The 15,606-nt window shown below is 47.3% G+C and overlaps 1 protein-coding gene across 3 annotated transcripts in view; it reads left to right on the forward strand.

Annotated features, from left to right (window-relative positions):
* garnl3 (GTPase activating Rap/RanGAP domain like 3) overlaps positions 1–15,606 on the forward strand; it is a 65,293-nt gene that overhangs the window by 12,344 nt on the left and 37,343 nt on the right. For 2 of the 3 annotated variants that reach the window (XM_056589112.1, XM_056589113.1), the window contains exon 2: positions 12,124–12,193. In XM_056589112.1, coding sequence (XP_056445087.1) covers positions 12,124–12,193 — 70 coding nt within the window. Of the gene's footprint in view, positions 1–4,372; positions 4,700–12,123; positions 12,194–15,606 lie in introns of those variants that run through there. The other variant, XM_056589114.1, reaches the window with a different exon arrangement.

Genomic DNA, 15,606 nt, shown 5'->3' on the forward strand with positions numbered 1-15,606 from the left:
TCTTTGTGTGTCTGTGTGTGTTTCTTGTGTTTGTGTGTTTGTGTGCGTGTGTGCATTTGTGTGTCCTTTCTTTCTACAGTCTGCACGTGGATTGTGTTTGTGCAAATGTGTGTGTGTGTCTTTGTGTTTGTGTGTATGTTTGCTTGTTTGTGTGCTTGTGTGAATGTGGGTGTTTGCTTCTGTGTGTGTGTTTGTGTGTGTGTGTGTGTGTGTGTGTGTGTGTGTGTGTGTGTGTGTGTGTGTGTGTGTGTGTGTGTGTGTGTGTGTGTGTGTGTGTGTGTGTGTGTGTGTGTTAACTCAAACACTAGATCATATGTACTTGGTGTGTACTTGGTGTGAGAGGAATCCATCATGAACCCACCTGGTGAATGCGTTCTGAATGTGATTCTGCTAAAACCCGATTGGTTCAGCAGCAAGTGGCAAATGTTTGAGTGCATTTTGTTTTGGCAAAGGGCTTCGCAAGACACAAACAACCCCAAAGCCAAGCAGCGAGACTCTTCAGAACATCTGATCCACTAGAGGAGAATATAATACCAGGGATCACAGTGTGTCTCGGCTTATTGCAGTACAAGACCTGGGTGCTAATTGCTTCGACCTGAGAAGGAGTTGAAAATGTCAAGACGGCTTTATATTGTATTGGAAGCGTACAACACACGTCAACCTCTGGGACCAATACTGTCCCATAGTTATCCTTATGTTGTTTGCTCAGTGTCACCATCAGCAGGTAAAATCACAACACTTTCAACCTTATTGTGGTTCCCTTCCAGAAGGGCCTGATTGAGTCATATGAAATCCTATACAGTGTTTCGCATAACTCTGAACTTAATTCCTTTAACACGTGGTATCCAATGACATGTTGGCCATGCACGCTCAGATCGAGATTAGCTTTTGGATTTGCAACGTGTAAGGTTGCTTCTTGAATTCACTGGCAAATAACAGACGATAGCTTATTTCTTTATCTGCATAATGTGTAATATAATGTGTAATAAAGGCATTACTCGTATTGTAAGGCTTCCTCCCCCCTCTTTTTCTAGAATCATCCGTCTTTCTCCTCGGTTATTGATTTGATTGCTTCTTCCGGCTTGAGTTTGCGTTTAAAGGTCACCTCATTATCCCCTGACACATCCTGTATATATTCCTTGGTGACGTCCTCCTCTTTCAAACAGAGGGTCGGATTAGGGAGAAACTGTAAGAACGTTTTACCAGAGATCCTAGAGAGGGGACCAGAACACACACACCAAACGTTTTTTACATCATGAGAAGGTCAAAAGGTTTCAGACATGATGGTGAACAACATGTTCTCTGCAATCACCCCCTAAAGAAGCATGGAAAGGTGGAAGAATTGAGTTTAGTCAGTTGGCCGCTGTGAGATGTGTGCATGTGTGTGTGTGCTCGCAGAGGAAAACATTCCACACATAGAGGTTGTGTTTACACCATGCATGGGAGGGAGAGAGAGAGAGAGTGAGAGAGAGAGAGAGAGAGAGAGAGAGAGAGAGAGAGAGAGAGAGAGGGAGGGACTGAGGGAGGGAGGGACGGATGGACGGACGGACGGACGGACAGACAGACAGACAGACAGACAGACAGACAGACAGACCAGACAGACAGACAGACAGACAGACAGACAGACAGACAGACAGACAGACAGACAGACAGACAGAGAGAGAGAGACACACACTGAGAGAGAGAAAGAGATAGAGAGTGACAGAGAGAGAGCAACAGAGAGAGATACACTGAGAGAGAGAAACAAATAGCACGAGAGATAGAGAGAGAGATAGAGATAGAGGGTGAGAGAGAGAAACACAGACAGAGAGAGAGAGAGAGAGAGAGAGAGAGAGAGAGAGAGAGAGAGAGAGAGAGAGAGAGAGAGAGAGCTGTCCTGGTCCATGGTTCCAGTGTCCAGCTCAAGCAACTGGCTGCAGACCGGCGTGGACACTCTGCTCAGCTGCAGGGATTACAGAAGTATTGAATGAGCAGACTGTGGTCTAAACAACACAAGTAGGCTTGAAGGCCTGGCTCTGTTCATCACTCACACACACATGTATAACCAGGGAAGCGCGCACACACACACACACACACACACACACACACACACACACACACACACACACACACACACACACACACACACACACACACACACACACACACACACACACACACACACACACACACAAATACATGCACGCAGACTTCTGGACACACACATGCACGCTTGTAGTTGATCAACGACACAGACACGTAAATCACACACCTACACACCGATTAGCCCTGGTCTTTGAAGTTGTTGTTCGTATTGAGCCCTGTGCATGGTATGCTCAATCGCGACTGGGACACACACAAACACACACATACTTTCATGCAGCACACCCACAAACAAATACACCTAATCACATTCACATGCACACACATACACACAAACACTCACGTGCACAAACAAACACATATAGGCATACACACACTTGGGCGCACAAACATATACATATACAAACACAAATGCCCTTGCACACTCACAGGCACACCAACCCACCAACCCGCACAACTAATACACAAATGCAAACAAATGTGGGCTGTGTGCATGCTGGTGTGCATGTGTGTCTATGTGTGTGTGTGTGTGTGTGTGTAGGCTGGGTGTGCATGTGCATATTCCCATTAAGACGGGGGTTTCCTACCCGCTAAAGATAATTCTCTGTAACTCAAATGCATGGAGCTGCCATTATAAAGCACCTATTCCCTCGTATGTATTCGGACGTACACCAAAATACGGCGTAGGTTTATGCTATCGTTTCCAAACCGTTTGTTTGTAACCGTAATAAAGGCTATTTGAATGAGCACAGCCTTCATGGAGAACATGATGTTATTGCATTGTGTCGGTTTTAGCCAAGGTATTTCCCGTTGTGTTTGCGTGTCACAGTCTGGGAGGGATATGGGGGGGGTGTGTGGGCTCATCAAATATGGATTTGCCCATCAGCGTGGCGTAGCCTGAGCTCACCAACATTCCAGCAGTGTGTATGTGTGTGTGCGTGTTTTTGTGTGCGTGTTTGTGTGTGTGTGACTCATGTGTTTGAAGCCTGAAAGAGAGACACATGCTACGGCTGTGGAGGTATTAGATTTACCAAATGATCGTGTTACACATTATGGTGTGTGTGTGTGCCTTTTTGTCTTTGTGTGTGTGTGTGTGGCTATTTGTGTCAATGTGTGTGTGTGTGTGTGCCCCTGTGTGTGTTTTTGTGTATGTGCGTGTGTGTGTGTGTGTGTATGTGTGTGTGTGTGTGTGTGTATGTGTGTGTGTGTGTGTGTGTGTGTGTGTGTGTGTGTGTGTGTGTGTGTGTGTGTGTGTGTGTGTGTGTGTGTGTGTGTGTGTGTGTGTGTGGGCGCATGTGTCGGTGCATGTGTGTGTGTGATTGTCTTAGGAAGAAGATAGGATAGGATGAGTAAGGCTGGTTTCTCACACGCGGGACCCCTTATCAGACGTGGGGAAGCCTCTGGGCATAGGCTGTGTTACATCAGGAGTGGTTTCCCACTGCGTGATATGGGGTATGTGTATCATTATTGTGTGTGTAGGGTGTCTGTAAGGAAGGCGCTATCTGTTGTCACTGTTAGATGTTATGTGTGAAGTGGGTGTGAAGTTAAGTTGTGGGAAAACTAATTGGCCTGTATTTAAATATTATGTTATAAAGATTGAAATACTGCAACTTATGCATGACTATATAAAACAATGTATCACACTCATTTTAAACATGAATGAAAGTTAAGGTAAGCGCTTAAAAATATGAACACATATCACATATTCACACTAGCTGAATATAACACTAGCTGGTATAATTTGCTTCTAGCTGTATGCCTGTGAATACTGAAGAGGAAAAGGTATAGCTAATACCGATAAAAGCTGCGCTTTTCGCAACCTGAGAATGACTGATCTTATGAATGCCACCTTTCTGAACGGGGGGGGGGCTGAGCCTGGTCAGATGCCCTCCACCACACACACTCACGCACGCACGCACGCGCGCACGCACACACACACACACACACACACACACACACACACACACACACACACACACACACACACACACACACACACACACACACACACACACACACACGCCAAATTGTCGTAAATGGCGTGCGTGCGCTTGAAACGTAGATTTTGAATCCGTATTTCAAATGCAGAAGCGGAGACGCAAAAGCACCCTGCTTTGAGATGAACACGGCATCGGCTGCGAACCACAAGGAGTGGGTGAGAGACAGAGAGAGGAAGAGAGGTTGAATGAGAGACGGAGAGAGAGAGAGAGAGAGAGAGAGAGCGAGAGAGAGAGAGAGAGAGAGAGAGAGAGAGAGAGAGAGGGAGAGGGAAGGAGAAAGAGAGGGAAGAGGGAGAGAGAGGTACATTCATAGCGAGAGTCGCAACAGATAGACATACAGTAAACGTAGCCTAGCTCAAAGTAACGTGTTCTTCCTTTCAAGGCAAACAGTGTTGTTCACCTGATGTGAAACGCGGGAGAAAAAAAAAAGGCATCTGCATATTCCATCAGAAGACGCTCGGATCAGTAGTTGGAGTTTCCTCTGCAGTGATGATTGTGCCTCCCCAGTGAGAAGACAAAGAGATAAACTGCTTTGTATAGCCAGCTGGACTGACATCGCATGGGGACATGAATAGTGTGGATCCAGCTTCTACCAAACTGTTGACTTTCAATCAACGGTAATGTGCTGTTCTGTTTTCTCTCTGTTGCCATTCATGTTGATCTCTGCAGGAGTGCATTTGTTGAATCGTCTTTCCTGTCGTCTCCGTAGCTCAGAATCTTCCTTCTGCGGTCCTGAAATACGAAAGCCTCGACGATTCATAACATGACAGAAACAGGAGATGCGTTATTGTTTGCATGCACGTTATATTTTTGTTTCGTTTCTTTCGTGCAACATTGACATGCATTTTCCTTCGGCGTAATTGCACGTTTTATGATTTACGGAGTGGCTAGAATAACATTAAGCTACTTATAGCGTTGTTCTCATGGTCCCCCACGCCATTCATGACTAATTGGCTGTGTGCGTGAGACGGGACATCACAGCAGCGGCGGCTCTGCTGCAGGATGCTGAAGCCACAAGTCGCTCGGTACGGAAGCCTGGAGGCTATCTTTGTTGCAGAAACATCCTCCTCCCGCAACAATTTTTTTTTTATCAACAACTACAACCTCATTCGTGTTAGAGTGTATTTTGTAAGAAACTATAGAGACATTTGGATGAATAATGTATTTTGCCTGGCATCAGAAAGAAAGTTAAGCTTAATCAGAGAATGTGGATTTTTTCTTCTTCCAAAAGACACAACTGATGACGTTGTGGATGGTCGTTGTTTTGGAGCGATAGTGAAGATCCCATGCCGTAGCGTTCGGCAGCATAATACAGATACGAAGCCAATATATAAGACGCAGAACAGCGCTACTCTTGGCAGGTAATTTCCATGCAACCATGAGGGCAACATGTTGCAGCAGAACAGCAATTAGACGGAGCCTTTTTGCTGCCACAGCCGCAGTGGCAAGGACGAGGGGAGGCTTTCAGGAGTGCATATGTATGATGGGATTAACGTCATATTATAGCCTACTGTAGATAAAACTAATGCTTGTAACAAAATTAGCAAAAAAAAATTGGCGGCTCGCTGTGGGTTTTTTCTCTGTCATATGAGTGGGTAGAACTCAATATTCTAATGACTTGATTTGCCACTGCAGAGAGAGAGAGGGGGGGAGGGAGTGAGTGGGTGGGTTTGCGTGTCTGTGTGTGTGTGTGTGTGTGTGCGTGTGTGTGTGTGTGTGTGTGTGTGTGTGTGTGTGTGTGTGTGTGTGTGTGTGTGTGTGTGTGTGTGTGTGTGTGTGTGTGTGTGTGTGTGTGTGTGTGTGTGTGTGTGTGTGCGTGCGTGCGTGCGTGCGTGCGTGCGTGCGTGCGTGCGTGCGTGCGTGCGTGCGTGCGTGCGTGCGTGCGTGCGTGCGTGCGTGCGTGCGTGCGTGTGATGTGAGTGAGTGTGTGCATGCGTGTTTGCGGGGGTGCGTGTGCTGATCAGACATTGGAGTCAGACATCTCTGTATATATATATATACAGAGAGAGAGAGAGAGAGAGAGAGAGAGAGAGGGAGAGAGCGACAGAGAGAGTTAGTGTTTCTAACAAATACAAGACAAGATAGACCTCTTTTAACCAAACATTTAAACACATTCCTTTCGATCATATTAAGAGAACAAAAATAATAGAGCTTCAATATCTTTCTATATGCATACCTATATGCCTTACATGTATGTATTGTGACACACGTCCCTGCTGTGAAACACTCTCACCGTGGACAGAACTAATTATGTCTGCAGATGAAAATCTAATTGAGCCAAATGATTAATTAATTAAGAAGCAAAATGAACAGCCATGCAACATGAATCCACCATCCATCCAACCAATTAAAAACAGCAGTAATGACAAACAGGAGATGTTCATTTACTGTCAGAGTGGGCTGGTGTTAAAATACAGCTGTGAGGTCTCTCTTCAGAAGAGGTGCCTGTCTTCAATGAGACTTCCTGGATTAATAAATCTTCAATCAAAATAAAAAAGCAAAGCAGCTCAGGCTAATGATGACTACAGAGGGCAGCTGCTACCACTCCATGTCCGTATTGGACTGATTCATTAATTCACCAGCCACCATGTAACGTTTCAGAGTGTTTTACTGTAGGCTGAACACGACCATGAGCCCTCTGATGAAACAGGAGTAGCTATGCATGCTTCACCTCAGCCGCTATGGTGCATCGGCCGGTACACTCGCATAAGCACACCTCGGCCGTAACATAAAGTAGCGCATGTGGGGTTTCTTCACTCAAAAGATAAGCCTTCTACTCCCACCGCTTTTCTTAGATAAGCGCAAACTTCCAGTGCTGCACTCAGCATCCAGTCGGCTTTAAGGGCCGGGTCTGGAGTAGCACACATTCAAATGTAGCGAGGCTGCGCCACGGGGCCTTGGTAACTCTGAGTGTGTGATGGACCTTGAGTGTAGGATTTCTGATTCAAATGCCCCCCTACCACCAGCCACCTCCTCACCACGCTGAGTACATGGCAGGGTGTCGTGTTTACTTTTACTTGTGTGTTGGGTGAGGTGCACTACACACCAGTTATGATGACAATAAGTGAGGATGTAAAAGAAAGCAACCAAAACAGATGTTTTCATGGGGTCCTTGAAGTTGAGTGTTGGAAAGTGCTTGTGGTTTTCCTCAGTCATCACTTACGTTTTGTTCCTTACACAGGCTCCTGTCCAAACTTTCAGCTGAGACATTTAATTTTCCAAAATAACATTTGTGGAATGATTCTAGAGTGATGGACAGGAAGGAGATCCCAGCTTTTCTCAGTTAGTCTGCCTTTTTGAAAATGTATCAGATGACAGCATTGCTGAGCGATATTTTCTTCCTCGGTCAGTACTGTATTTCTACGGAGGTGAAGAAGGATGCCAGCCGCAAGTTATTTTGAGAACCTTAATGCTATCGCTTCAGCAGCTCTCATCTTAATGTCGCTATTTTTAAACTATTTTTATTCTGCTATTATTCTGATGTGTGCCCACGCAGCCACCTGTGGCTCTCCCAGCCTTCCCTGGAAGCAATCGTTTCCTTCTCGACGTGGCTTCCGTTTCCCACTGAGCTTTTTCTTGCGTTTAAAGGGCTCAGGGTTAGGGGTCACGGCGGGGTGCCGTCTATTGTGGGGCTGCAAAGCCCTCTGAGGCTTTTCAATTAAACGTGACTTGAATTAACATGTCCTCGAGCAGCCCTGGCCCTGCTCCCTCTTCTCCATCAGAGTCCTCTCCAGGCTGCCTGCCATTACTCTCCGTCTGCAAACCTCACACCTCTCCGCCACGCTGCGCTCCACTTTTTTTGCTGACTGGGTAGGGGGGGGCTTGTCCCTCCTGGTTAAGGACGGTCATCCGGACGGGGTAGGGGGGGTCATCCCGACGGGGTAGGGGGGCTCCGGACTGGGTAGTGCAGGTCCTGACTGGGTAGGGGGGGCTTGTCCTGACTGGGTGGGGGGGGGTCGTCACAACTGGGTACAGGGGGTCATCCCGACGGGGTAGGGGGGGGTTCTGACTGGGTAGGGGGTGGGGGGGATCGTCCCGACGGGGTAGGGGAGGTCCTGACTGAGTAGGGGGGGTCCTGACTGGGTAGGGGGGGTCCTGACTGGGTAGGGGGGGTCATTCCGACGGGGTAGGGGGGGTCATTCCGACGGGGTAGGGGGGGTTCTGACTGGGTAGGGGGGGTCCTGACTGGTTAGGGGGGGTCATCCCGACTGGGTAGGGGGGGTCCTGAATGGGTAGGGGGGGTCATCCCGACGGGGTAGGGGGGGGTTCTGACTGGGTAGGGTCGTCCCAGCTGGGTAGGGGGCCGTTACGGGGGGACTGGAATCACTGGATGAGATGGACCAGGGCTGCTTCTTGATGAGAAGCATTCTGAGTTGTACTTCCTCCTGGTTGGGTTTGATACGTCATCCCTAGTCATCATCAACCTGTCACACTATGTGGACTAAAGGGTCTATGCCGCCATGGTGGGCCCCCCTCTATGGCACCGTAAACAAGGCTTTGTAGTGCCGCCTCAATGGAGCAAGCTGGTGAACCGCCAGGGTTATCTCTCGCCCCATCATTTGCTCTCTCCAGAAGGTTCCTAGAGACCCACAGGAGCTGGGGTGCTGCCTGGCCGGCGGCGGTCCGATGCTTCCCCCTCTGCCCGGCCGGTGGGGCCTCTCCGCCAGGCGGCCGGGGCTTTGTTGCTCCTGATTGATCTGCGTGCGTTGCATTCAAGCCAAGAGATTCCATGTTGAGTGTTGAGGGGGTGGTGGTACCGAGTGATCTCCAGTGTAGGGAAAGAATAAATAAATCCTCCAGTATTACTTTAAGGAGTTCAGCAGTAGGAGCACGCCGATGTTCCCTGCCAAAGGCTGACATCCATCAGGCCTTGAGTGTCAAGTCCTCAGCCAGCTCTGGTTCATCCACATCCTACTTCCTTTTTTTCTATTTTTCTTCCCACGTTTTCAGTCCAGCAGAGGATCACATGTAGCTGGGTCCCGACCACACGTGTGTAGAGGAGGCTTCTGGATGAAAGCACCTTCCACAGCCTCCTCCCGTATGCAGGGGGGCCGAGTGGCTCGCTGAAAGGGTTGCTCAGTCATGGGTGCAGATGTCTGCAAGCTTTTATCTAGGACTAGGATCACCTCTGCTGCCTCTTGAAGCAGACCATCCCCGGCCGGATGTTGTAGCTGTCTCTCCCCCCCCCCCCCCCCCCCCCGCTGGTCAATAACACGGCCCCCTGGGCGGCCATGGGGACTTAACAAAGGATCTCCCAGAGGTCGGTTGGCTGTGGGAGTTAGTTGACCTATGCATGATGTGATGGATTGTCTGGAGCACTCGTGAGCGCTTATGCTAATCCAGAATATACTGAGCTTGTCTATTCTGATTCCCAATGCCACTCCGCACCCTGCCAAAAATCCTTGTTGTGTATGGCTTGGAGGTCTTTGTGGTTGCTCAAATTTTGACGTCAAATCACACACAAATTTCATGCAGCAGGCTCTAACAGCACCTACGAAGTACCTTTCATGAAAAACTATTAAAAGATAATACACAATAATAAAAACAAACACATGAGAGAAATCCATGGCTAAAAGGTATTTCTTCAAAGTGTGAGGGTTTGAAAGAGTTTACAGATTGGTAAACCCTCAGATCCTCTGGCAATTCAGATCATATGCTTTGATTGATATGCTTAACGATAAGGTCCTTCACAGCAGAGGGCCAGGGTCCATCATCATATCTATATTGTTTATCCGTTTATGCCTTCACATTCTGCCTCTACCCAACTATCGACCCACTCACTGTAAAGTGATCCTAGATACACACAAACCCTCTCTTGCTATAAGGCCTCGGTCTAGGTGTCCCCTGATACTGCCTGACACTATGATTGTCGCTTTTCGTCCATCTGAGGATGAGCCACTTCAATCTACCCGTGATGGTATTCTAAATCATTGGAAATTGCATCTATTGGAAATTGCATCTATTTAAATTTTTGACGGCACATTTTGTCAACATGGTTTTAATCACACTAATTGAATACAAATGATCTGAATAGGAGAAAAAACGGATCTATTTGACTCTGTGACTCATGTTATTGTATTAATTAATTACTATGCATAACATAGGCTATGCTATGCATAATGATGCATATCAATGGTGCAATGGCTCAACATCAGGTCAAGCTGTCGTTTTTGAGTGTATTCAACGACAACACCCTCGCAAATACCACAGAATGAGCCCAGCTACATTTGCATATGCAAAGCCTCTCTACTTCCTCTTCAGGCTTTCATTGTTTAGTATAGATGAAATTAATATTATTCTCTTTAGACGGAGGCTGTTGACACACTGGTCGCATACAGGCTGTGTCTTTTTAGCTGTGAACATAGAAGTCGCGGATGTCGTCCGCATGATAGGATTAAAGGAGGAATCCCTCATCCCTCCACAGTTAGATACATCTGTGAATGATAGGATGAAAGGTACATTCCCTCCTCCACTCCTCAACAGGTAGATACCTCTGTGAGCGGGGAGGGCCAGAGCAGATCGCTGGCCTGCCTTTGCGAGTGATGGTCTCCGTCCAACATACCTGTACCATCTCCATTTCACCGAGACCCGCGGGGCTTACCCTCAGCGGGCGTGGCTCAGCCGCTTGTTTTGTTCACGTGTAACAGAAGTGGACTTTTTTTGTAAGGTCAGCCAGTTCTTCAGCTAGGCTGCACGGTGACATGAATAATATAATACGTTTTGCTAGAGTGTACTGGTGTCCATGATATACAAAGAAAGGAGGAAAGACAGCACTGGAGGAAAAAAAAGACAAAGAACAAGAGAAGAGAAAGAATGATAGAAACAAGAAGGAAGAAAGGAACAAAAGAGAGACAGAATGGGTGCAGGAACTGATGGAAGCATCCTGTTGGGGAAAGAGAGACGTTCAACCCTGCCAGAGTTTACATTATGTATTAACCCAGGGCCAACATGGACGGGCTCCTCAGAGCTACAGACACAGAGACACACGGACACATGGACACACAGACTCACAGACACACAGACTCACAGACACACAAACAGACACACAGACACACAGGTACACGCACACACACATTCAGATACACAGACATATAGACATAAACATAAAGCGCTATACAGATAGACAGGCAGAGCGCAAGACACACTGACAGGAAGATAGTCAGACAGAAAGAGAGTAAGGCTTGGAGACAGACAGACAGACAGACAGACAGACAGACAGACAGACAGACAGACAGACAGACAGACAGACAGACAGACAGACAGATAGATAGCCTAACCTCAGTAAAATCCGCCATACATACTCACATGTGTGTCAGATCCATGCGCATGTGATTCAAACACGTGTTTTGTTAAGATCCATACGGGTGATCTGGTCCGTGACCACACAGTGCACCCGACCAGGAGCCGTTCCCCATCTATCACTGCCTGTCCTAACTCGATCGCAGTCATCATCTGGGCCCACACGGGCTGGGCCCGCGCTCCTGGCTACTGGCCTGGGGCCGGACCCCATCACATAGAGAGACACACAGAGAGACACAGAGGCACAGGCTGAGAGGGAGAAAGAGGTACAGCAAGAGACACAGACTGAGAGGGAAAGGAAAAGAGGGAGACAGAGAGAGAGAGAGAGAGAGAGAGAGAGAGAGAGAGAGAGAGAGAGAGAGAGACAAAGAGAGAGAGAGAGAGAGAGAGGGACACAGAGAGACGGACTGAGAGGGAGAAAGAGAGGTAAAGAGAGAGAAGGATAGAGGGAGGGAAAGAGAGAGACACAGAGAGAGAGAGAGAGAGGGACAGCGAGAGACAGAGAGAAAGCGAGAGGGACACAGATGAAGTCTGAGGAGCGAGCGGGCCGGACAGGAGGCACCAGAGAGCGAGAAAGAGCAAGCACAGCGACACAGAACAAGATCCAAAAGTGAGAGGATTTTAAACACTTGTATGAATGTTGATGTTCGCTCGAGTGGACGTGCGACCATGTGTTGTGATGGAGAGGAGAGAGAGAGGGGACCATGCAGTCTGTCCTCATCGTGTGTTTTTTGTGTTGCAGCTCTGCGTCTGAAGACTTGGGCTGCAGGCGCGGAGACTTCAGCCGGAAGCACTATGGATCGGTAGAGCTGGTGAGTCTGATGCACGGCTTCTCGAGGCATCTCCTGTGTTACTTGCTTCACCTTACTTTCACTTGCACACTGAGGGTATTAGTATTAGTATTGGTATTGGTATAAGGGAATTCCTTGGTTTACTGGGTTAGCTTAACGTGTGTCTCATTCACACTGTCACTCCAGCTCTCTCCCTAGCACTCCTCTCTCTCTCTCTTTCTTTCGCTCTCACGCTCTCTCACTCTCTCGCTCTCTCATTCTCTCTCGTGCTCGCGCTCTCTCTCTCTCTCTCTCTCTCTCTCTTTATCCCTCTCTCCATCACTTTGCTCTCTCTCTCCCCCCTCTCTCCCTCCCTGGATGGGACGGGGGTGTTTGTGTGAGAGCCATTAAGGGAGTCCAGAGGAGTAGGGCCGATGAGTCAGGCCAGGCTGGGTGTGGTTCCCACACTGCTCACTGGGCCAGGCTCTGAGCATGTGTGTGGTGACACACACTGGCACACACACACACAGTCTGGTCCACACACGCACACACATGCTGGCACACACACACACACACACACACATACACACACACACACACACACACACACACACACACACACACACACACACACACACACACACACACACACACACACACACACACACACTGGCCAACATTCACTCCAACATGCCGCCTTACATTACTCATTTGCTCAGTAGCATTGTTAAGCTACGTGCTATAAGCGCCCAAAAGGATGTTGAGTCATTGTGTGTGTTTGTGCATGTGTGTGCAATGCATGTGTGTGTTTGTGTGAGTCAGTGTCAGCATCCATCTCCTATTTTGGGACGGACCCACCATGCCAACATAGTAAGTGTCAGGGTTGGGTTCAGAAATCTCACTTCCTGCCAGAGACACGTTGCGGGTTGGTCTATTAGGGTGACACGGCACACATGTGTGTGTGTCAGATTAATATCATGCAGAAACAACACACTGGGCTATCATTACCACCAGACAGGGACTGTTTCTGTGTGTGTGTGTGTGTGTGTGTGTGTGTGTGTGTGTGTGTGTGTGTGTGTGTGTGTGTGTGTGTGTGTGTGTGTGTGTGTGTGTGTGTGTGTTAGAGAGAGAGAGAGAGAGAGAGAGAGAGAGAGAGAGAGAGAAAGAGAGAGAACAAGAGGGAGAGAATGTAGGAGATAAACTAATTAACAACATACCATAACTACCGACGTTACTACCACCCTAACTACCACCATAACATAATCACCATAACTACCACCCTAACTACCACTGTAGCTACCATTGATCTGTACGCGGGGGGTTGCTTTATTACGTTTTGTGTTTAGATTTTTAATTCAAAAGTTGCCATCACATATATTAGATATCTACATTAACTACCAGGTGTAACATTTCCACTGTCAGGAATGTGGTCATCACAGGTAGTGAGTTATAACCCATATATGTTGACATGTCATTTATGTGAAGATTCACAGAAAAGGGCGTGGTAGTTAAGAGTTTAGTGTGTTCATATGTTTTACGCACTGGAGACACATAGTGAGCTGTACACGTGCACGTGGTTTAAAGTGCACTAGTCGGCGGCAGAAAGGTCAGGTCTTGTATTAAAATTCACGCTATACTATATATTATTCAGAACTGGGCACTTAGTTTGCCGGTCCAAGTGCAGTGGCTGTCGCCTTATATATCAGTCCTTTCTGGGAATATTCTCTTTTTAATATAATTTTAAAACTGGAAATGTTTTTGTGATGAGATATAAATCACAAAATAGACTAAATCTGTTTATTATTATTATTTTTTATATTCAGCCATGTTTCAGTTTGCTATACCGGTAACAATATGGTGAATACACACCATCTTCCTACACTCTACAGACCTTCAGTTGTGTCATTATTTCTCTTCAGCTTCATCAGCCTCTCCCTTTCCTCTCTGCTCCCCTCCGGCTCATAAGCCGTCAGCATTGGTCAATAGGTGTGTAAATATTGGATGTGTGTATTGATGGCGGAGCAATTTGGCCGACTGGTGAGCTTGACTCAAATTTCTTTTTACAGTACACCTACAAACACAAACACACACACACACACACACACACACACACACACACACACACACACACACACACACACACACACACACACACACACACACACACACACACGCACGCACGCACGGTGTGTGTGTGTGTGTGTGTGTGGGTACAGACTGTGTGTGTCTTGTTTGTGGTGTCTGATATACATCAACATGGGAAGAAGGTGGACAGTGGGTCAGAGAACAATTACATCCAGAATACAATCAAATACATGCAATAATGTATATAAACAATTGGTCAATTATTGTGTAATACATTCTTGTATATAATTGATATATATATCTTGTATATAATGTTGTATATAATGTATTACACAATAATTGACCAATTGTTTATCTACATTATTGCATGTATTTGATTGTATTCTGGATGTAATTGTTCTCTGACCCACTGTCCACCTTCTTCCCATGCACCTGCTCCCCAGCATCTCTGTGTAGGGATGGGATTTTCAGTCTAACTCACTGTACATCACTCTGGATTAAAGCGTCTGAATCTACAGCTCCCTCACCACATTCAATGCTTCATGACCCCTCTAAAAACAAAAATATATGTCTCCAATACATGTCTGAGTAAACACTGTGACTCAATCTTTCAAGATTATACATACAATAGAGTCCTGCTCGCTCCATCCCCCCCAACACACACACTGACAGACACAAACAATATCACCTCATCCCAAGGCCCTAAGGCCCATTACTGCCTACTAAAACACCTGATGCTTGACACCCCCCCCCCCCCCCCTTCACTCCACTCTCTATGACCATTGGAGCTGGTCTCATGTACTCCCCCCCCCCCCCACACACACACACACACACACACAAACAAAACACCCACACACTCAGTCACACAAGTGTGTGACTGCATAGCGCCTCCGGGCTGGTTTCTAACCGAGCCCTGTCGCTATGCGTGGGGCACTTGTCTGTCACAGCTATCGATCCTTCAATCTCATCCATAAAGCCCTTATTAAATGGCTTGGTGGTTTCATGCCATGCTTAAGTCTGTGCATGCTGTTGCATTCTAATCTGCTCCAAACACGCTGGGAGGGTATTGAACTGCACCGACTGATCCGGAGGAGAGAGGTGTCCAGCCCCATGCTGCCTCTGGACGGCTGACCGCCGGCTGGTTATAGCCTGACGGTCAGCCAGAGTTTTCCTCTATGGTTGACGACGCGGATGTGTTTGTAGCTAGCCTGCTTCTTCTAAGTTTGTGCATATTGAACCTCACGCATCGTTGGTTCCATCTTCCATGTGATTCTTCGATAAGCTGCCGGAAAGAGATCTCACAACAATGAGACGTCTTCATTCAAATAACTTTTATTGTGAGCATTCAGAAGCTGCTTCAACGTTTTGTC

This window comes from Gadus chalcogrammus, chromosome 4 (genome assembly GCF_026213295.1).
Source record: "Gadus chalcogrammus isolate NIFS_2021 chromosome 4, NIFS_Gcha_1.0, whole genome shotgun sequence".
NCBI classification, from domain to species: Eukaryota; Metazoa; Chordata; class Actinopteri; order Gadiformes; family Gadidae; genus Gadus; species Gadus chalcogrammus.